Source organism: Xenopus laevis, chromosome 2S (assembly GCF_017654675.1).
Source record: "Xenopus laevis strain J_2021 chromosome 2S, Xenopus_laevis_v10.1, whole genome shotgun sequence".
In the NCBI taxonomy this organism is placed as follows: domain Eukaryota; kingdom Metazoa; phylum Chordata; class Amphibia; order Anura; family Pipidae; genus Xenopus; species Xenopus laevis.
Genome location: NC_054374.1, coordinates 71,551,815 through 71,575,394, shown reverse-complemented (window position 1 = coordinate 71,575,394; position 23,580 = coordinate 71,551,815). Strand labels below are relative to the sequence as shown.

Below are 23,580 nucleotides of genomic sequence, written 5' to 3'. Positions count from 1 at the left end.
AGGCATGGCCAGGATGTGGTTGGGGAGTGGTGGGGCAATGATTCCAAAATACTATTTTGTCTGTTACTACATCTTTCTCACATGGCTGATGATTGCAGTGACAGGTCATCTAAGATAAACCCAAATTAAGTCTAAAATGTTAAAAAGTTTTTTTTTTCAAAAGTGCATTATCTATTTTCACAGGCAAAGTGGAGGAGGTTGGCTGTAGAGGGCCCTGTGTCTCTTGATATGTTTGAACATGTCAGCCTGATGACCTTGGATACACTTCTTAAATGTACTTTCAGCTATGACAGTGACTGCCAAGAGTAAGGCTTATTCCTTCTTACTTACACATGATTTTATTTTCACATTGTAAGACAGCTGCAGAATGTGGAAGAATCAGGCACAAGGTGCAGAGCTCAGCACATTGAGGTGCTCTGTGCTTAAATAAAGCAAAGTGCAAAAAGGAGGCCACTTTTAATCTGTTTATGCAAGAAGCTGTTGTTTAAAAGGTATTCTTTAGAAACATATTGAGGTACATTACAATCTAGACTTGCAAACAGGAGCAGAAAATCAACTTAACTGACAGAGCTGCCAATCAAACAAGTAACAGATCCAATATGTACCAAACTTATTTTGAAGTGATAATCAAAAAAGTACCTTCTTCTGACCAAATATACACATAGTCATCCATTGGATTTTAAAACAGTATCAGATGCCCTTACCCTGCTGGAATAGAAAATGAAGGGGGTGTAAGTTGCCTATGGCAATGACATTGTAATAAAAGTTGAACATTTGCTCCAGATCTAGTATCCCATGGCAACCAATCTGCAAGTGGAACAAGGTAAAGCTGAGCACACTCCCTCCTTTCCTCAGATGGCCTGGTGCACAATGTAAGAGGGTACAGCAACCCCCAAATAGGACAATTGTGTAGAAATACACTGGCACTCAAACGTTCGCACGAAATAAACAGCAAGGGGTAACCCTGCACTTTAATCGCCTTGAGTGCCAGTGTATTTCTACACAATTAACCAATCTGCAAGTCCCATTTATTGATCTACTTGGATAAACTTTATCTACTATTAATATTACTCATGACTTGTGTGATAATAAGAAATGTTTTGATTTCAGGAAGCCAAGTGATTATATCACTGCTATTTATGAACTGAGCTCACTAGTGGTGAAACGTGAGCACTACTTGCCTCATCATGTTGATTTTATCTACAACCTTTCCTCCAATGGAAGAAAATTCCGCCTGGCTTGCAAAAAAGTACACAAATTCACTGCAGGAGTGGTACAGCAGAGAAAGAAGGCCTTGCAAGAGACGGGGGCGGAGGAATGGATAAAGTCAAAGCAAGGCAAAACCAAGGATTTTATTGATATTCTATTACTGTCAAAGGTCAGACAAATCATATTCATCATAAATATTTGATTTCCTGACCACAAACCTTCCTAATAATATAAATATATTATATAATATAAGTATAGTATGTTTCAATAATATAAATGTGGAGGCATATTTATTAAAAGTCTGATTTTAGTGGTTTTAGAGATTTTGAAACCATGACTAAACTCACAAATGCTAAAACCAGGACTGTCATTGAATTTATTAACAGTCATCATTATAAAAAGTATGAGGGAAAAAAAGGTCTGAGCATTCTGATGAAAGAATACGAATACCACGAAAAGCTCTAAAATTTTGAATTTTTCTGACAATTCGTAGGGAAATAAAATCCAAAAAACCTCTAACATTCTGATTGGTTTAAATGGTCCAATAGGATCAGTGCTCCTCCCAGTGGCTTCTACAGCACCTTAACAACTTCTATTTCCTCCCCCCTCCCCTATTTATTAATAAATGTTTTGAAAATTTCTTGTCCGGGAAAAAACTCTATAAAATTTCAAAAATATCTGAATCGTACGATTTTTTTTGGATATGTTGCTGAAACCTCCAACTTTTTCAGATTTGACGCCTGAAGCATCTGACTTTTTTCGGGGTTTGACACCGAAACAAAGAAATCTTTGGATTATTGAATGAAATCCAGCGCAGATCAGGGTATCTGCCACTGACTTCTACGTGAACTAGGCAAGTTTGAGTTGGAGCACATTTTTATTCTGACTTTTAACACTGTCGTAGTTTATTAAATCATGGGGAAAAAATCAAGTTTTTTTTCCTCTGAAAAAATAGTTTTTCCCTTTAAAAGTCCAACCAGAAAAAATCTGACTTTAATTAATAACCCCCTAAGTATGCTTGACTTTATTAAGTCAATGGCAGAAGTCTCTTTAACAATTTTAAGATGTTCCTTGCCATCATGATTTTCTCTAGGGTTTGAGCTGGTTTTCATTCACTAATCCAAAAAAAAAAAACAATTTTTGGACATCAAATTGAAAATTCACATTTTTCAGGGCATCAAATCGAAAAAGTCACAGAATTTGTCTCTGTGGGCACTGATTCAGTAACTGTGAGTTGCATCAACCCACCTAGATACTGCATATAAAAAGTTGCACCTTAATTAGATGAGAGATATATGTAAGGATTTTTGAGTGATTGTTGTTATTTTGGTCAAGGTGTGAGTTTTGGAATGTGTATGCTGGGGCAACAATTCTATCTTACCACGATCTGTACCATAAATATAGGAATATATACACCATATCTTCCAGAGCATAGTGCAATAACAGATAAGGAAGTGAAGAGGAGAGGAGATAGATGTTCTAATTGCTGAGTGCACTTTAATAAAGACCCGCCATTAATTTACACTTGTGGAAGTGCTGGGTGGTCTAGAAATCCCTTCTCCTATATAGAGGTTGATACTTGACCAATAGAAAAGAATCCAGTAGCATTCCATTGATTGCATGGTGAAATAAGCGACTTTTTTCAGTGCATATACATATGCACAAAGGCCACTAGGTCCCTTATAAAGCCTCGGTGGAGTACTGATGGATTATTTTATATTGGTCAAATGTTCCAGCTGTTGGCCCTGATGAGATGAGCAATAGAAGGTGGCCATATTGTGTATGGCCACTCATATGGGATCCAACCATACGGCCTAAGAGCTAGTCAGTGAGAACCAGACAAGTATCAAAAGTGTATGTGAGATTTCCTTCTATGTTTCAACGAAGATACAAATATGTCAGTTTGTATTTATGGGTATGTGATTGTATTGGAAAGGGCAGGTATGTCTGGAGGAACAAACTGAATATAGGTTGGCTGAATACCTATTGACCAGGTAAAACTAGTACTACTAGGGCTAATTTATCAACATTGGGCAAATTTGCCCATTGGACAGTTACTTACCTAAAGCAACCAATCAGCGATTAGCTTTTTAAAGCCAGAGTAGAAAAATAAAAGCAGTAATTTTATTGATTGTCATGGGTTACTGCCCATGGGCAAATTTGCCCAGTGTTGATAAATGACCCCCACTAAGTGTATTAATAGCAGGTTCAGTGTAAGCAGCATCAGATAGCCATTCATAACTCTGCTGGGTCATCTTTCCGTGTTTTAGTAAAAATGTTAAAAGAGCCAAAGTGCATTTGATTAAGTAAACAAATGTGATATTCAGCATGTGGGTCTGTTCCTGCAACTGCAGAAACAACTGACATTTTGGAACAGCCAGACCCATTCTTGACCCATTCTATGAGTATATTCCACAACTTGGTTGCCAATCTGTGGGACTGACCTCCACAGAAACTGCTTTTTGTGCACCCAATGAAGCTTTCAGCATTTATTTTTATTTTGAGGGGCTACAGGATGAAGATGGAAACCAGTTATCTGATGAAGATATGAGGGCCGAAGTAGACACATTTATGTTTGAAGGTAGGATTACCAGGGTAACCAGGCTTTATTATTGAGAAATGGTGCCTAACCTGTTGTTATTATATAAATAACTGACTGAATGAATTGGCTCAGTTTTATAAAATTGCATTTTATGTATTATGAAAGTTACATGAGCAAGCTGCAGGTGAGATAGAAATTGCATTTTATGTATTGTGAAATTTAGATGAGCAAGCTGCAGGTGAGCTAGATACTTGCTAGATATGAGCAAGGTGCAGATTAAAGACTGTACAAATCCTTACCCCCATATATGGCTGGTAAGTGCATGGGCCCTATGTGGCATGGTCTTGTACCTCTTAGTGCCCTTACATTTGTGCCTTGTGTTATCGAAAATGTGTGCAATGCTGGCTAATGTTTAATTTCTTAAAATACAATAAATTCCCAAGTAAAGCTACAAGTAAGTGCACAGATAAGTTTTAGTAGTTAATAACAGATTTCTGGACAAAACTGTGTTCCATTGTAAGTTATTGATATTCCTTAGGTGGGCGGACTGTGGATTCCTAGAGTAAGATCATGTTGAATTTAGTATTTAAAAACTCAATAAAAGAGTTAAGTACATTAAAACGTTCTGCCTAAAGTGTTTGAGTTACATAAGTCAGTGCTGTGTTGTAAATCTCTACTGAGAAAGGCTGTTTGTCTCATCCCTAGGCCATGACACCACTGCAAGTGGCTTATCGTGGATTCTATACAATTTGGCTCGTCATCCTGAATATCAAGAAAAATGCAGAAAGGAAATTACAGAGTTACTGGAAGGGAAAGACACAAAGCATTTGGAGTGGTAGGTGTATCACAAGACACAATGCATTAGTCAATGATGAGTCTAACGTGATGATTTGAAGGGAACCTAGAATTGACATTTAATGCTTAATGCAACATATTTCAGCTTGCTGAGAATCTGCTCGTACATTTAGCATATGGACGACAACACTGTCCTTCTCTGTAGGTTAATGATATATGTAGTTCTTTACATTTGGCTTTGCACGTATGTAAGTGCGAGATGGTTGCATTATGTTCCTTGTACTTGAAGTCCACTATGCTAATTCTCTATAAATTTCGATTAAAAATTCATGTACTTTTTATGTACCAACAGACCAATTAAAAAAAGCTTTGAATGGAACCCTTCATATACATGCTCAGATTTGGTCAGTTTGGCCACTAGCAAGCATACTGCCCAACCAACTGTACATGTATGCCAGCTTGTGGGGTCATTACGGTCCATCAACCTGTGATTCTATCAGATCACAGACAGATCAGACATGTTTGAAAATTCTATCTTTAATGTACCATGTTGGTACAACTTCTCTTTGCCTTTGCTTTCTGCAGTTCGATTGGCCTGTCAGCCGAAATGGAAAGGAACAATAGGAAGGTAGCCAAACAAGTGTATGGCATCCATCTGTTGAGCCCATGGGCTCAGTGATCTCATAACCGATAGTAGTGGCAATTGATGGCCCCCTTTAGTTGATGTTTTTATGGCACATGCATGCTTAAATTTTTTTTACCTGAAACATATAAATACTGATGAAATAATCACTATAAAAAGTATCAGGGTAACTGGAAATTTGCAAAAATAAATACAACATGCTGATGTAAGCTTAGAGCGGCACCATTACTCTCACTTGTAGCCTTACTCCACTATTGCTCTGGATGAGACCTTGTATCTCAGGGGATGGTGGCAGGGTGTTGTGCTTGAAATTTAACCCTTAAAATTGATATACTGAAGCAGGCCCGGACTGGCAATCTGTGAATTCTGGCAAATGCCAGAGGGGCTGCTATAAGGTCCCATAGAAAGTGAGTATTTAGTGGGCTGGTGGAGGCTTTTTGGGCCTCCATGTGGGTTCAATGAGAGATAAGCAGGAACATTTATCATCGGTGGATAGGCAAATACTCTTAGCACTAATGTCAGTACATATCCCCACAAGGTAAACAGAATACATATTGTCTATGGAAGTATTCCCAGCTTTCAGCCTTTACCCTAAGTGGAGCTAGCTCTGACACTTAGGGAGTTATGTAATAAAAGGCACTAAGTTGCCCAGGGGCAGAAACCCTTAGTAACCAATCAGCAGGTAGCACTTACTAGTCACCTGTTTAAAAGCAAACATCTTATTGGTTGCTATGGGTTACTGCTCCTGGGCAAACTTAGTGCCTTTTATTACATTTGGGGGTTAGTCCCTACTTCTGGGCAATTAGTACCCGAATCCTATTCCCATGCAACACTCCTCAGTGGAGTCTCAGCTGCTCGGTTAAATAGTCTAACTATCTATCACTCCTAGAATGATCTATGAAAGTTAGTACCCTATCAATAGCTAGACCTGGTCTGTCTAGGTCCAAGTGCAACCCTTCCTGCCTGCTCAGGTAAGGGGGCTGGCAAAATGGACCCTGAGCACATGTGTGCTCAGCTTTTGTAAAAAAATGCCATCTAGGAAAATGGGATAATTAGAGGTCATGCTTTGACCCAAGTAAATGGAGTCTACCTCCTGTGCAACTAAGGTGCCCTTTAGTGGCCAAACTTAAGGGGATTGCACTATAAATGGGGAATACATTTGTCAGTCCCCTACACTTACTGTACATGAAAACATTGCACTTTAAGTACCTGTTTCTTTGAACAACATATGATGTAACTAATGTAATAACAGGTGCAACTGGTCCAGTTCTTGTAACTACAGTAATCCGTCACCAAGTAACATTTACTGGTTTGCTTTTATTATATGAATCCCTCATTCTCTTATGTTAAACAGTGGAACAATTTTATGGAAAAGATCTCATGAGTAAACGTCAGGCAGAATGCATCTTGTAATAGTAAAACTACACTTTTATTTATAAAGGTTTCAAAAAATGTTTTTAATAACAAAAGCAACAGGGTATGAGACATTATGTTTATGATCAATGTAGTAGTGATGTATGACAGATACCAGACAAACATGGGCTGTGAACAAAAATAAAGGATTTGAAATACACCTTTAGGACCTGTAGGTTTAGGAACTAAAGATTTAGCAGTGATGACACTGGACTACAAGCATTGAATGTACAGAGGTATTTATATAGCATCAACATAGTTTGCTGTGATTTACAGAGATTGTACATTATTCCTTGTGCCAGTGGAGTTTAATCTAAGACAATATTACCAGGAGCCAGTTAACCAGTGTTAAACCCACACAGATGCAGGGACAACATACAAACTCATCGAATATAGTACCCAGACCAGAACTGCCAAGCAGACATGTTACCCTCCGAGTCACTTTGCTGCTTTGTATATATTATCCAGAAATGGCCTTGCTTCCAAATATGGCAATGCTATTTTCCATAGGGTCGTATTTACAGGGGGTTTTCTTCTCAGTGGAATACATACAACAAAATAAAAGCAAGCAGCCTTTCAAGGAATTTGTTGTAGGTAATTACAGATCCACAAGTAGGAGGAAAAGTATTACTTTATTCAAAGGCATAGTTGTATGCATTTTGTGCACAAATGCACTTAATAGTGTTTAATTAACACTATTAATAATTAATATTCCCAAGCATTTAAGCAACAGGCTACATTTCAATACCACCATAAAGGTGGCTCATGTCTGTGTGCACAGAAGGTGCAGGGAGTAAAGTGCTGTCGTTTCTGTACTGCTAAGCATGGCTTTTGTGAGTGGTAGTGATTGTGAAAACAATTATGTTACAGATGAGAGACAGGCCTTTTTCCTTTCACAGCAGGTGCTTGGGTGGACATATTGAAGCAACATATAAAATATCCTAAAGTTGATATTATATTATCTCCCAGGGATGAATTATCTCAGTTGCCATTCACAACAATGTGCATTAAGGAGAGTCTGCGGCTTTACCCTCCTGTAACTGCAATATCCAGGCGCTGTACAGAGGACATCAAATTACCTGATGGCAAAGTTATCCCCAAAGGTATAACATGAATATCTGTTATATTTATAGGTTATATGCTGTGTGTGACATGTAAGTAATATAACTAAATAGCAATTAATCTGTTATTTTGGATCAGGTCCAGTAACTCATAGCAACCAATTCGATGTTTGCTTTCAAATAGGTGACCAGTAAATGCTACCTGATGATTGGCTGCTATGGTTTACTACAAAGTTTGCAATTTTTATTACCGCCATAAGCAATACATGTCTGAGCCACATTTCTTTCATATTTGGTCTCATCCCTCCTGAAATCCTGTTTTAAGTTTGTGAATTTCTTTTTCATTACTTTGCATTTTCTCAGACCCCTTGTTGTCTCTATCATATTTATGCATAAACAGAATCATATATATAAAAAAAGCAATTTATCCAAAACTAAAAGAACCACCCAACTGTAGTTCAATTGCTATTTTAGCAATACATTTGATGGAGCTCCTTTTTAATAGTTCTAGATCCTTTTCATTCCACTAGCAGATTCCCCCAAACTACAGTTAACTGGCTTGGGCTCTCTTCCTTTCATTAAACATCTGTACCAACATACATTTGTGCTTCAATATATTTTGGCTCTCTATAGTTTGCTGTTTCACCAATAAAATCCCTTTGCCTTCAATGCATTTCACATTCTTTAATTAGCATGCTTCCCAGACCTTGCTGTACTTTAGATTATAACATCATTATTGTAACATAATTTAAAGGATTTATAAAGGTCCATATAAAATGACATCCCCAACTTCAAGAAATTTCACTCTTATATGGTAATCCATATAAGAGTGAAATTTCTTGAAGTTGGGGATGTCATTTTATATGGACCTTTATAAATAGCAGCCCAGATCATATTCCCATGTCCATAACATTACGTACAAGGTTTATATAACATAAAAGCTGCCTTGGTGTTAATTAGAAGATTGGTTTCTTATTTGGGATTTTTGTACTGAAATGCAATTGATGAAGCAACATTTGTTTTTCTAATGTTAAAGTTAATCATCAACTATCTATATTTATACTCTCACTGAGGTCAATCAGGTCCCACTATTACAAAAGTCAGTGAAATCTGACAAGCAATGTTACGCAGCCTGACACTGTTGGCCAACACAATTGCTTAGATCACGGGGGAGGGGGGAAAATGTTAGGCACCCCCAATGATTATAATTGCTTACTTGAGACACTGGAATGGTGCTACCAAAAGCTGAAACTGTACAGGCCTGTGGTACTTACGTAGGAGCTCCATGTCACAATATTTTCCACTTCTCTGTGACCCTGGGCCAATTGCACAAGCCCAGCAATATGAAAAGCTGCCTTTTACCTTCTAAATATGACTTTTCACTCTACTGAGAATGGGTACCTGGACAGGAATGTAGAGAATATTAAGAAAGAAAATTATACTAAAGTGTGTCTCAGATAAGCAATTATAATCAACGGGGGATTCCTAACATTTTGCCGCCACCCCGCCACCGCAGCCCCTGTGATTACACCTTTCCTTTTCCTTTCATTCAGGCTGCAGCAAGGAAGCATCTCTGTCCATCTGCTAACAGTTGTGTCATTTCCAAGAAACGTTGGGGCACTGTGTAAAATGTTAATAAAAAGGATGATTTACAAATTATTTAACCCTTTAAGTGCCAGCAGAATTTCACATTTGATTTGCACAGACATTTCATTTGCTAGACATTTTTTGAATATTTTCTGCTCTCTCAATTTAGGGGCATTTCCTGGGGGGATCTTTAGTGTACCTAAAAAAATTATACATTGGTTTTTTTTTCAGGAGAACCTGGGCTTTCTAAATCTAAGTTTTTGTGTATTTCCACTTCAGGAACAAGATTTAGGGGCAAATTCATCAAGGGTCGAATATCGAGGGTTAATTAACCCTCGATATTCAACTGGGGAATGAAAATCCTTTGACTTCCAATGTCGAAGGATTTTGTGCAAATATTTTGATCGAACGATCGAAGGAATAATCGTTCAATCGAACGATTAAATCCTTCGAACCGTACGATTCGAAGGATTTTAATCCAACGATCGAAGGATTATCCTTCGACCAAAAAAAGTTAGGCAAGCCTATGGGGACCTTCCCCATAGGCTAACATTGAGCTTGGTAGCTTTTAGGTGGCGAACTAGGGGGTCGAAGTTTTTTCTTAAAGAGACAGTACTTCGACTATCAAATGGTCGAATAGTGGAACGATTTTTAGTTCCTTCCTTCGAAACAAGCAAGCAACACCTATGCAGAGCTGACAAATGCAATAAAATGGCTAAAAATGCAATGAAATGGTTAAAAATGCAATGAAACTGCTAAGAAAAATTGCAATATAATCAACAAAATAATACACACAAGGTATTACGTAGTGCAGTTAGCGAATATGCTATACGTAATGGCAATAAAACATTTTTTCAGACAGAAAAACAGACGAGGGGATTATTGAAATAAAAGCCACAAAATAGTATAAGTGCATAGGTGTGTGTATACTTAGAAAATTGCGTGTTTTGTGCAGGTTGTGTGCATGTGCAAGCACGTGTAAGTGGGTATGAGTGCTGTCCCCCCCGGTCCCCAAAAATATATTTGTGTGTGTATTAGTGTAATAAGTGTGTATTTGGGATGTGTGTAACACTAACCTGGGGCAGAAGCTGCATATTGTTCTATAAGTGCTGGAGGGGTCCCAGGAAGTAAAGATCAGACTTCCTTCTTTGAAGTCTTTTGTGAAAACCCCCTTTAAATAAATTTGGGCCTAAAGAAGGTGACAGTGGAAGCATGTACAGTTAAGTGTATACAATATTTCAGTCATCCCAAAGCCATTGAAGTGGATTTTGTGACAAGACAGGTGAAACAGATATCAGCACAGGTATGGGACCTGTATCCAGAATGCTGTTGACCTGGGATTTTCCAGATAAGGGATCTTTCCATAATTTCTCCAGTCTGCTAAAATTATATTTTAAACATTAATTAAACCCAGTTGGATTGTTGGTGCCACCAGTAAGGACTGATTATATTTTGGGATCAAGTACAAGTATTATTATTTCAGAGAAAATGGAAATAATGTTCAAAAATTTGAACAATTTGATTAACATGTAATCTATAGGAGATGGACTCGGGTTTCCTGACAATGAATCCCATACCTGTATTACATTTTGGTGTTTATTATGGCTAAATAAAATCCAGTTCTTCCTTTAAAACTACCATTTGGAGCCTGCATCTGAGTATTCAATTCATCAGTTTCAGTATCATGCTAAAAGGGAATAACAAGTTCTAAAATATGGGTCTGCTTCTTATCTAAGGAAACTCCTGCTTGATCAGTATTTATGGAACCCACCACAATCCTGAGGTCTGGCCTAACCCACAGGTACAAGTTGCACCATTCCTATTATTTCATTTTTTAAAGCCTATCACCCAAACTGTTTATGTAGCATAATCGAAACATATGATCTTTAATCATTTAAGGTTTATGACCCATATCGCTTTGATCCAGAGAAGCTGCAGGAAAGGTCTGCCCATGCGTTTGTACCATTCTCAGCTGGACCCAGGTAAGCAGACATTTTAGCACCATGATTTTCAATAGCATTACACGAAGAATATCAGGGGTTATTTACATACTCTGTAACAACACTAAAATGAACTCCCATCTCCCATCCTTTCTTGGAAATCTTAGCATAGTAACTACCTATGTGCACCAAAGCGATAAGATGCAGATTTTATTGATACACAATTCATGTTAAAAGACCCTATCCCATAAAAACAAAGTAAAGTATTTGGATCCAAATCGGATTAAACCCATGTCTGATAGGGATGTAGCGAACTGTTCGCCGGCGAACTAGTTCGCGCGAACTTCGACTGTTCGCGTCCGCCGCAAGTTCGCGAACGTCGCGCGACGTTCGCCAATAGGCGTTCGCGTCAAAATCGGTCGCCCATTCGACCATTCGATCGCTAAAATCGAACGATTTTCGTTCGATTCGAACGAAAATCGTTCGATCGAACGATTAAAATCCTTCGATCGTTCGAATCGAACGATTTTCGGATGATCGAAGTTCGCGAACAGTTCGCGAACAGTTCGCAAATTTTGCCGGTGTTCGCGAACGGCGTTCGCGAACACATCGGCGGCGGTTCGCTACATCCCTAATGTCTGAAGGCGCATGGCCATAGAGTTTGGTGCTACAGTGTTTGGGATATGTTAAAAGGGGACCTATCTGACTATGAGGCAGATTAACCCTATGATGGAATTCAGTTATGTAATACCAAATTGTTATATTTGTGCCTAATAAGTTGTTTTGGGGCTTGAATACACAGTAAAGAAGACTTTTATGTACTTATATGCTACACAAATTTACTCTAATGCCAGTTTTTTCACTACTCCTATGAACTTTTCCACCAAAACATAAAAAGCTATATAACAAAAGTCTTTTCAAATTAAACATGAAACCCAAATACTTTTTTCTGTGAAAACATCTACCTGTTATAAACTTGCCTAAAAGTCTCAGCTATCAATCATATTTTACCTGCCCTTCCACTATGCCTTAGGCTTAGGCATAAAGGTGGGAAATGCAATTGCTTTCACTTTCACTAGATGTCAGTGCACCTCCACATTTCCCTTCCCTCCTCACCATCAGACCTGGACTGGGAGTCAAAATAGGCCCTGCCATTCCAAGTACACAGAGGCCCAAACAGCCCCCCACCAGCCCAAACAGCCCCCTACCAACCCACTATATGGTATCTTTCTATTGAACCACACAGTCCGGGTCTGCTCATCATCTATTTGTGAAGCCAGTGCATGGGCATGGGCATAAGGTGCCCCATTCTGGCACATAAACAAGGTTTTGGTATGCTGCTGCCTGCTTTCTGTGAATTTCAAGACTAAAAAAAAAGGATGTAAATCATTTTATAGTATAAGCAAAATTTATTTTGCTTGACTAACAACATAAAAAAGGATTTGTAATTATTTCTTAAAGTGACAGGTCATCTTTAAAGGCGCATGATGATTTTGAGCAATATGATACCCAACACCAATTAATAACTTCACAATACCAACAACCAGCTATTAACATAACGATTTAGCATTTTTTACAGGCCTTATGAACTAGCCATATATGGACATATGGGTATATGTATTAACCCGAGAGGCCCCTCCAAATACTATGCTTTATTTATATGGGGTAGAGTATTGTTTCCTCCCTTTCTCCACTCCCCACCCCTCAACCAGAAGAATACACTAGGCTTTTTTACAAAATGAGTTTAATCTGAAAAATACACACAAAAAGTTGTGTGTATTGTTGTTTTTGCCCAAAATGCACCTGCCTGCTGTACCTGTCTGTGCAATACTCACAGAACCTGCCAGTGCTGCACACATGAGGGTGGTACATGGGCTGTTTGTACTAGTAAAAAAGCTGGCTCTCGCACACCCTTAATTTGAAGGTACACTAAGGTAGAGGTTCGGCACATTTAATGAGGAAGTGCAACGTTTCGGGCTCATGCCCCTTTGTATGCTTGGCAAAGGGGCGTGACCTGAAATGTTGCACTTCTGCATTAAACTTGCAAGGTGTTCCTTGCTTGCAGCAGTTCCGTGTGCCTTTGGATTTTTTGCCTGGCATGGGCTGTTTGTATCATACCCATCTTTCTCTTCTTGTGACCTCTGTGATACAGTGCCATTTATCCCGGGCCGGAACTAGGGGTAGGCAGAAGATGCATGTGCCTAGGGCACAGCGGTGGGAGGGACTCTTAGCACATACCTCTCCCATCACTTACCCCTAGTCCTGACTCATCAGTAGATAACTCTCAAATGCTTTATTGAAAAGAATTGTGGAAATATGTGAAAACTGAATAACTTGAGACTTGAGAACTGTTGACTTGAAAACAGTAGCATGAATAGAGCATCCCAACATTTATAAAACAAAATAGCGGCAACAACAATTGACAATCCACATGTCAGTCTCTCTGGATGGTTATTAGGGAGTTGAAGCCATTGGATCCACTCACAGTGATGCAACAAATAGATTCCCTGTGTGTTTATTCATGTGCAGCTGGTAGTAATGGTGACTATAGGGTGTAATTCCAATGAGCAAGCAGCAAGCAGTTTCACACTGACCTGTAATCCAGCATATGTACAGACTGCACAGTATAGTTTGGCAGGTTATGGCAGTCTATCCTCAAGATGTGCCAAGCACAGGGGCACTACAATGTGTGGGCAATGTCACAGACTGGGCACAGTCACTGGTACTGGCAGTGTCGGACTGGGGCACCTGAGGCCTACCAGAGGATCTGACTACAAGGGCCCCCCTGCATACTTAATTATGCCCATTTGACTACTGTGTAATGCTGTGCTGTTTGTAACATTCACAGTGGGAGAGGTGAGCCAAAGGGAAACTGAGGTACAGCATAGTGGGGATTATGAGGTGCAGTAGGTAGTGACTAGTGCAAATAGCAAGGTAGTCTCAACAAAATATGTGGCCTAAGGGAAGTGTGTGTATCACAGCTGGAAAAAAATCCTACACCTCTTTACCAAATGCCATCCCCAGTGTGACATTGTTGAGCACCAAATAACCCAGACATATCAGTAAGATCAATGCAAAAAATGAATTTAGACAATTGCATTAACTCCCAGCAAGACCTGCATACCAGTAAATTCATTGCAAAATTTGATTACAGGTTAAGAGCAATGCATTTAACCCCAATATCTCAATTTTTCATTGTTTCCAAATTTTCTTTAATCATTTCAATTTATCCTACTTAATGTCCCCAACTATACCCTTATATTTTATATTCTGTGTTGTCCTTTTCAGGTTTTACCAGCTATTCTCAAGTACTACCCCCTCCACCCAGTTTTTCAGCCATATAAAACAAATATGTGTTACCTTCCAACTTGTTATTGCTATGCTCTTTTTGTATTTTCTCCTCTTTCAAATGCAGTGCAGGAATTGCCTCCCTCCCATGCCAGAATATCTACTTATCTGTTTTTTTGCTTGTCTTCCCATGGTAAAGATACTGCAATCAGCCAGCGCACCATGATAATGGGAAAATAAACTCAGGCCGGATTTGTGGAAAGGCCACCAAGGTCTGGGCCTAAGGCAGCAGGATATTAGGGGATGGCATGCTGCCCAACCACACCCACGTTGGTTCAAAAACAGTGGGGATGCACAGGAGATACAATAGTTTTTTTAAATTTCCTGTGCGCAATTCCCCATAAACTACTGCTGCTAGTCCACTCTTGGTGCATCTTAGCCATTTGCCTGTATTCAGAAAGTGTTCTCTGGACAGCTTTACGAAGAGAAAGGCAAACAAGAAAGAGATAATCTAATATTGTGGCACAGGCATGCGTGTCTGAGTGAGACAAGTTCCTTCACTGCACAGGCAATGGGATACAACAGAAGCACACAACAGGCACAAATGGGACAGCCTCCATTTCCCCATACCCCTTGTAAAATGCCCTGTTAATGTGTATTTAAATGACAGCTTTGTCAGCAGACACAAACTTTAAAAAAAAAAGCAGCCGTACAGGGGAACAAATTAATAATACAAGCCTCCAGACCAGTCAGGGGCCCACTAGGACCAGGGCCCACCAGGTATTTTCCCGGTATACCGGTGGGCCAGTCCAACCCTGGGTACTGGTAGTGCAAATCCCAGAGGGTGATGAAGATGAAGGCCAGGGGGGAATGCTGCACTTTGCTCTTATTCTGCTCTTACACTGGGATGATTTGTGGGCTTTATGTGGCAGCCCTTTACTGGCACTGACATTAATAATATCCAGTTTCCCACTATCAAACTCTTATGAGTCTCTGTGCAGGGCAGGACCGAAGCCACCTGTGCCCCAAAGTCTTCCTCAGTTTCTCTGTGCCAACAACTTTGCCCACTTCCTCCCTCTGGGAAATGTCACTTCCTCATTGTCTTTCCCCACCCTCAGGGTTGGCCTCTCACTGGGATTGGTCAGTTGGACAGCGATGACAGTTCATGACAGACAATGGTAGAAACATCACACTGACCTTTGTCCTCTCACTGTGACTTTTCTGGTATCGCCCCCGGTCTATGTGCTCTTATGTGAGGATAGGCGAGGTTGCACATGCGTGCAGGGCGCTTTTATCTACATCATGGTCTCCACTGTTTCAGAAAATGTGCTTTCAGCTGAATGGAAAAAGTCTTGAAAGGAATAATATTTCAATGTTGATTTACAGTTCAGATTAACATATAATGAAATTGCCTTCTCCTCTACCTTGTTAATCCTCTGCTTAGTTAAAAAGCTCTAACTTCTCACTACACAGAAATTGTATCGGACAGAATTTTGCTATGGCCGAGATGAAGATTGTATTGGCCCTAACCCTTTACAACTTTCATGTGAGATTGGATGAAACCAAGCCAGTACGCAGAAAACCTGAGTTGATCCTGCGAGCAGAAAATGGGCTCTGGTTGCAAGTGGAAGAACTGAAAAGTTAATGGCAAGCAACTGGTTTGGCAAAGTGCACCATTTAATATTAAGTGTGTCATGGTAAAGAATAAATGTAATAGCGCAGAACTGTGTTTACTTAATAACATGAAATAAAATTAAAGTATTACTTGCTAAAATGAAAACTGACCTGGAAGAAGAATGGTTGTTAGTACTCTTGCTTACTATTAAAATAACTGGGTTGTACAGCTCCCAGCATCCCTTGAAAGTTTAAGGGGCTGCACAGAGTTGTACATGAACCGCAACTAGAATTTTCTGTTTTGGATTCTGAAGTTATGTTGATATTTAATTTAAGGGACTCAGAAACGGATACAATGGATAAAAATCCACTGTAAGAAATACTTCTATAAATATATTCATTTGAGTTAAAATAAGATTTTTATCCTTAATTAATTTCAGCAAACTGCATTCTCCACTCCATATGTGAAAAATAAAGTAATAGAAAAAATGAAGCCTGTTCAATTCTGTAATTAACAAGATTCTTGCCATACGCTAAAGCTTAAGGGTGGAATGAGAAAAGCTTAAAGTTTTACTGCCAGCTTAGCACTGGTACAAAAGTGGACCATAAGTGAACAACTACTATCGCAACCTATTGGCTTTGGCCAATTGGACATCAGACCAATGAATAGGGATGTAGCGAACTGTTCGCCGGCGAACTAGTTCGCGCGAACTTCGACTGTTCGCGTCCACCGCAAGTTCGCGAACGTCGCGCGACGTTCGCCAATAGGCGTTCGCGTCAAAATCGTTCGACCATTTGACCATTCGATCGCTAAAATCGAACGATTTTCGTTCGAATCGAACGATCGAAGCCATTGGATTGAATGAAATCATTCGATCGAATGGCTTCGATCGTTCGATTCGAACGAAAATCCTTCGATCGAACGATTAAAATCCTTCGATCGTTCGAATCGAACGATTTTCGGATGTTCGAAGTTCGCGAACTGTTCGCATTTTTTGCCGGTGTTCGCGAACGGCGTTCAACCGGACTTCTTTGCAAAGTTGATGGTGACAGAGAATTGCCAAACGGATTACTGTGTGCATTGTCCCACTGTCCCACTAGTGTAGAGGGTCCCACTAGAACGGCGTTCGCGAACACATACTCGGCAGTTCGCTACATCCCTACCAATGAATGAAAATGTGTTATTGGTGGTTTGCTACTTTTAGGTAGCACTGTCTCTATTTGTCTCTATTTTAGGTAAATTAAGTGAGATGAAAATGAAGATTTTCATTCATCCAGGTCATGGTATATCTAGTTTAAAGTGGACCTGTCACCCAGACACAAAAATCTGTATAATAAAAGTCCTTTTCAAATTAAACATGAAATCCAATTTCATTTTTTTATTAAAGCATTCATAGCTGTTGTAAGCTCATTTAAGAATTTCAGCTGTCAATCAAGTATTGTCTGCCCCTCCTCTATGCCATGGGCATAGAGGCGGGGCAGACAATTACTTTCACTTTCCATTCAGCACTTCCTAGATGTCACTGCTCTCCACACAGTCCCCCATTCTCTTCATCATTTAATTGTGTAGGCAGGGCATGGGGATGGACATTGTGTCCCCCATTCTGGTGCACAAACAAGATTCTGGTGCACAAACAAGATTCTGAGATGATGCAAGGTTTGCCTTAATAACAGTGTCCACAAAATGGCTGCTGCCTGCTTGCTATCATTTTGAATTCCAAGACTGAAGGAAACAAGATTCAAATAATTTATATAGTGTAATTAAAGTTCATTTTGCTTGACTAATGTGATAAAATAGGATTTTGAATAATTTTTTTTAGTGACGGGTCCCCTTTAAGTAATTCTAAACAACTTGTATATACCTTCTATACTCGAGTTTAAGCCGAGGTACCTAATTTTACCTACAAAAACTGGGAAAACTTATTGACTCGAGTATAAGCCTAGATACAACTACAGCCCTGTCTCCCAGCATTGCACATTCTGCCAAAGCGACCCCCCCCCAGCGATCAACCGGACTTCTTTGCAAAGTTGATGGTGACAGAGAATTGCCAAACGGATTACTGTGTGCATTGTCCCACTGTCCCACTAGTGTAGAGGGTCCCACTAGAACGGCGTTCGCGAACACATACTCGGCAGTTCGCTACATCCCTACCAATGAATGAAAATGTGTTATTGGTGGTTTGCTACTTTTAGGTAGCACTGTCTCTATTTGTCTCTATTTTAGGTAAATTAAGTGAGATGAAAATGAAGATTTTCATTCATCCAGGTCATGGTATATCTAGTTTAAAGTGGACCTGTCACCCAGACACAAAAATCTGTATAATAAAAGTCCTTTTCAAATTAAACATGAAATCCAATTTCATTTTTTTATTAAAGCATTCATAGCTGTTGTAAGCTCATTTAAGAATTTCAGCTGTCAATCAAGTATTGTCTGCCCCTCCTCTATGCCATGGGCATAGAGGCGGGGCAGACAATTACTTTCACTTTCCATTCAGCACTTCCTAGATGTCACTGCTCTCCACACAGTCCCCCATTCTCTTCATCATTTAATTGTGTAGGCAGGGCATGGGGATGGACATTGTGTCCCCCATTCTGGTGCACAAACAAGATTCTGGTGCACAAACAAGATTCTGAGATGATGCAAGGTTTGCCTTAATAACAGTGTCCACAAAATGGCTGCTGCCTGCTTGCTATCATTTTGAATTCCAAGACTGAAGGAAACAAGATTCAAATAATTTATATAGTGTAATTAAAGTTCATTTTGCTTGACTAATGTGATAAAATAGGATTTTGAATAATTTTTTTTAGTGACGGGTCCCCTTTAAGTAATTCTAAACAACTTGTATATACCTTCTATACTCGAGTTTAAGCCGAGGTACCTAATTTTACCTACAAAAACTGGGAAAACTTATTGACTCGAGTATAAGCCTAGATACAACTACAGCCCTGTCTCCCAGCAGTGCACATTCTGCCAAAGCGACCCCCCCCAGCGATCAACCGGACTTCTTTGCAAAGTTGATGGTGACAGAGAATTGCCAAACGGATTACTGTGTGCATTGTCCCACTGTCCCACTAGTGTAGAGGGTCCCACTAGAACGGCGTTCGCGAACACATACTCGGCAGTTCGCTACATCCCTACCAATGAATGAAAATGTGTTATTGGTGGTTTGCTACTTTTAGGTAGCACTGTCTCTATTTGTCTCTATTTTAGGTAAATTAAGTGAGATGAAAATGAAGATTTTCATTCATCCAGGTCATGGTATATCTAGTTTAAAGTGGACCTGTCACCCAGACACAAAAATCTGTATAATAAAAGTCCTTTTCAAATTAAACATGAAATCCAATTTCATTTTTTTATTAAAGCATTCATAGCTGTTGTAAGCTCATTTAAGAATTTCAGCTGTCAATCAAGTATTGTCTGCCCCTCCTCTATGCCATGGGCATAGAGGCGGGGCAGACAATTACTTTCACTTTCCATTCAGCACTTCCTAGATGTCACTGCTCTCCACACAGTCCCCCATTCTCTTCATCATTTAATTGTGTAGGCAGGGCATGGGGATGGACATTGTGTCCCCCATTCTGGTGCACAAACAAGATTCTGAGATGATGCAAGGTTTGCCTTAATAACAGTGTCCACAAAATGGCTGCTGCCTGCTTGCTATCATTTTGAATTCCAAGACTGAAGGAAACAAGATTCAAATAATTTATATAGTGTAATTAAAGTTCATTTTGCTTGACTAATGTGATAAAATAGGATTTTGAATAATTTTTTTTAGTGACGGGTCCCCTTTAAGTAATTCTAAACAACTTGTATATACCTTCTATACTCGAGTTTAAGCCGAGGTACCTAATTTTACCTACAAAAACTGGGAAAACTTATTGACTCGAGTATAAGCCTAGATACAACTACAGCCCTGTCTCCCAGCAGTGCACATTCTGCCAAAGCGACCCCCCCCCAGCGATCAACCGGACTTCTTTGCAAAGTTGATGGTGACAGAGAATTGCCAAACGGATTACTGTGTGCATTGTCCCACTGTCCCACTAGTGTAGAGGGTGCTGTGTGATATTGCCATCACTGTTAATCTTTCGTATAACCAACAGAGGGCGCTGTGTGATATTGCCATCACTGTTAATCCTTCATATAACCAACAGAGGGCACTGTGTGATATTGCAGTCACTGTTATTCTTTAATATAACCAACAGAGGGCGCTGTGTAATATTGCAGTCACTGTTATTCTTTCATATAACCAACAGAGGGCGCTGTGTGATATTGCAGTCACTGTTATTCTTTCATATAACTAACAGAGGGCGCTGTGTGATATTGCAGTCACTATTAATCTTACATATAACCAACAGATCGCGCTGTGTGATATTGCAGTCACTGTTATTCTTTCATATAACCAACAGTGGGTGCCCTGTTATTCTTTCATATAACCAACAGAGGGTGCTGTGTGATATTGCAGTCTCTCCCCAAGTGAACTGTTGGTATAGGAATGATTAACAGTGACTGCAATCTCAGCTACTGCCCACTGACTCGAGTATAAGCCGAGGTAGACTTTTTCAGCACATTTTGGATGCTGAAAAACTCGGCTTATACTCCAGTATATACGGTACATAGTAATACCATCTGAAATGAGCTCAGGCAAACAGTGAAATCAGCTGTATCTTGTTTTGGCAAAGCCGAACTACATAGTGTTATTCACATTAATGCCTTCTATGGCTCAGCCCAGTTGCTTAGCCAAAATAGTAGAGGTTAGAGCTAAAATAGAGGCTTTAAAGAATGTGAATTTTACATAGGGCTCAGACTGGGCCGGTGGGACCCTGGGAAAAACCCAGATCCGCATCCTGTGGATACTGTGGATACTCCCCCACCTGTTCACAACCACAAGTTAAGCAGGATGAAAGCATTAAAGGGTATGCAGCACAGGTTGGGGGGAGGCAGAAGCAGGGAGGGGGGTCTTTTTGGTCATTATGGGGGACACTTGATGTTGCAGCCCCTGTGGACAAGTACAAGTTTTGGCTTGATGAACATTTGTCAACATGCATGGTCAACTCTTTGTCAGGCAAAATCTCTCCACAGAAACTTTGCCACTTTACTAAGTGCACAAAATTGATTTTTTGCTAAGACCATTATAAAGGGAGCTTTAACTACTTTTGCATCTCATTATCATCATGTCTACCACCACGCTAATATACCAAATATCTGATTTCTTCAGGATGGAAATTTTCCCTACGACAAGGGTATTTGAAACATACACTGGCAAATTTTTCACCAGGACAAATTTCAGCACATTGCTCTTATGAAATGGTATTAAGACGGGTTTTTTGGGGGGGCTTCTGTAGAGTGATTGAAACTGACCACACATGCATTTTGATAAAACAGATCAGTGATTTACTGATGCTTAGCACAAAAAGCTGAGGGACTCCCCCACAGTTGCTCAGCAGCTACTCCAATATAACCAGGCACTTTCAAGTCCAGACAGAAGTCATCACCAGCGTCGCAGCGGGGCCGGTGGGACACGGGGAGAAAACCCGGTGGGCCCCCGTCGACCATGGTCTGCAACTGGCAACTTGTACAGGAAGTAATGAGCTTTCGCGTAGCCCCTCCCCTGAGCAGGCACGAGCTGGTGCAAACAAACTCCGCACACACAAACTTGGCACGCAAAAGGTATGCGCTGGGGGTGGTTTGCGATTGGTGGTGGTGGCACTTGCGACTGGGGTGGGGGGCCCCCAGGCAGCACCCTGGTGGGCCCTGGACACCCCAGTCCGACACTGCATCTTGCCAACCCCCAACAAGACTTTTATATATGATTAGAGAATGTGTAGTCCAACCTGCATATTATATATGGTAAAATCAAGCAGTATTTAGTTTGCTACACCCTTTAATGGCAAGAGCATTCAGCGCCATCTTTAAGGTGTTGTTCTAATGTCAATCGTGAGTCACTCATTTTTCCCTGCAAAAACATACTTTAGTAAATTTAAACCCTTTTGTGTCCCCCACACACTCGTACCTGTCCTTCCCACCACTCGTACCCCCTCTCAGCCACCTGCTAGTCTCTCTTCCCACCACTGTTCTAGTGTGATCACTTTCAATGGGGGCTGGGCGGATGGGAGATTCAAAGAGCTGGCAAAAGCTCTCACCCAGTCCCCAGTGGAGATATGTTCAGTGGGCAGCATGCTGCCCCCCAATATTGGCCTGCCAACAAATTGTAAGAAATTGCCATCTTGATTTTGTTATTTAATATGAAAGCTGTTGTTCAGGGAACTTACATGAAGCCCTGATTATCATAACAAAGGTTTTCCTGTGACTACTAAGGTCTATGTCTGCTGTGGGGACCATAAAACTGTGTATGCGAGAAAACTTGCTCAACAGGATGTAGGCAAGTTGGGGGTTTATCACAGCATCTTGGCAGTTGGGAGGGTTCCTGCGGGGGAAGGTGAGAACCCAGGATAAAAGAACACGAGCAGACATGTGAAGGGGTGGGCAGCAGAGAGGGAGCTGGGCAGCTGAGAGGAGGCAGCTAGAGAGCTGGAGAAGCCAGAGGAGCCTGGGACAAGACATGTGAGGAATGAAGACCAGAGGGGAAGGCAGAGATGAAGCCGAACTCTATTCCCCTGCCTTTTTGGTAACAACTATGTAGACTTGTGTAATGTGTAACTGTAAATATTGTAATTTTTGTTTAGTCTAAGTGTAATCATTTATGTAGAACAATCAATTGATTTATTTTACAATACATCACTTTACTATACGCTCATTGGTGTGGATTCATTGTCTGCTTGCTCAAAAGAACCAGAAACCCTAGTAAGTGGGTTGAGGTATATTGATATTATTATTAATGATATAATATACATAGAAACTTATAAAATGCTGGACTGAAGAATACACTTGATGAATTCAGTTAAACTTAGACAAGCAAAAAACTCACACTTTGTATTCCAGAGGGCATATTATTTGGAATGGTGTGTGTGAATTTGTTCCACAAAGTAGACATGTTACTCTAAATAAGATGGCTGGAAATATCACAGACTTTGTCATAAAGTGCAGTCTCAGGAAACAGTGCAGGGTGAAGTGCCCAAACTCTTAAAATGAATATTAACACCAAAAGATGAATGTGCTTTAAAGTTATTAAAATATAATGTACTGGTTCCCTGCACTGGTGAAACAGATATGCTTCCTTCAGAAAGACTACTATAGTTTATATAAATACGGTGCTGTGTAGTCATGGGGGCAACCATTCAAGGCTCAAGTTACATAGCAGAAAACAGATGCACTCTGCAGAATCCCATTGTATTCTATCACAGAGCTTGCCTGTTATCTGCTAAGTAACCTGTGCCTTTTCTCTTTTTCTTGCCTCAATGGCTGCCCCCATGGCTTCCCAGCAACCTATTGATATAAGCTATAGTTGTCTTTCTAATGCAAACACCAGTGGCGTAACTAGATGCTACGGGGCCCACAGCAAATTCAATTTAGGGTTCCAAAATATTGAA

At 40.1% G+C, this 23,580-nt stretch overlaps 1 protein-coding gene across 2 annotated transcripts in view; it reads left to right on the top strand.

Annotated features, from left to right (window-relative positions):
* cyp4f22.S (cytochrome P450 family 4 subfamily F member 22 S homeolog) overlaps positions 1-16,582 on the top strand; it is a 32,071-nt gene extending 15,489 nt beyond the window's left edge. Inside the window, 8 exon segments of one of the 2 annotated variants that reach the window (NM_001097919.1) lie at positions 184-305; positions 1,111-1,378; positions 3,724-3,790; positions 4,457-4,586; positions 7,572-7,705; positions 10,987-11,051; positions 11,150-11,232; positions 15,952-16,582. In NM_001097919.1, the coding sequence (NP_001091388.1) occupies positions 184-305; positions 1,111-1,378; positions 3,724-3,790; positions 4,457-4,586; positions 7,572-7,705; positions 10,987-11,051; positions 11,150-11,232; positions 15,952-16,123 (1,041 nt within the window). In that variant the 3' untranslated portion in view covers positions 16,124-16,582. 2 annotated transcript variants of the gene reach the window in all.
* The last annotated feature ends 6,998 nt before the right edge of the window (positions 16,583-23,580 follow it).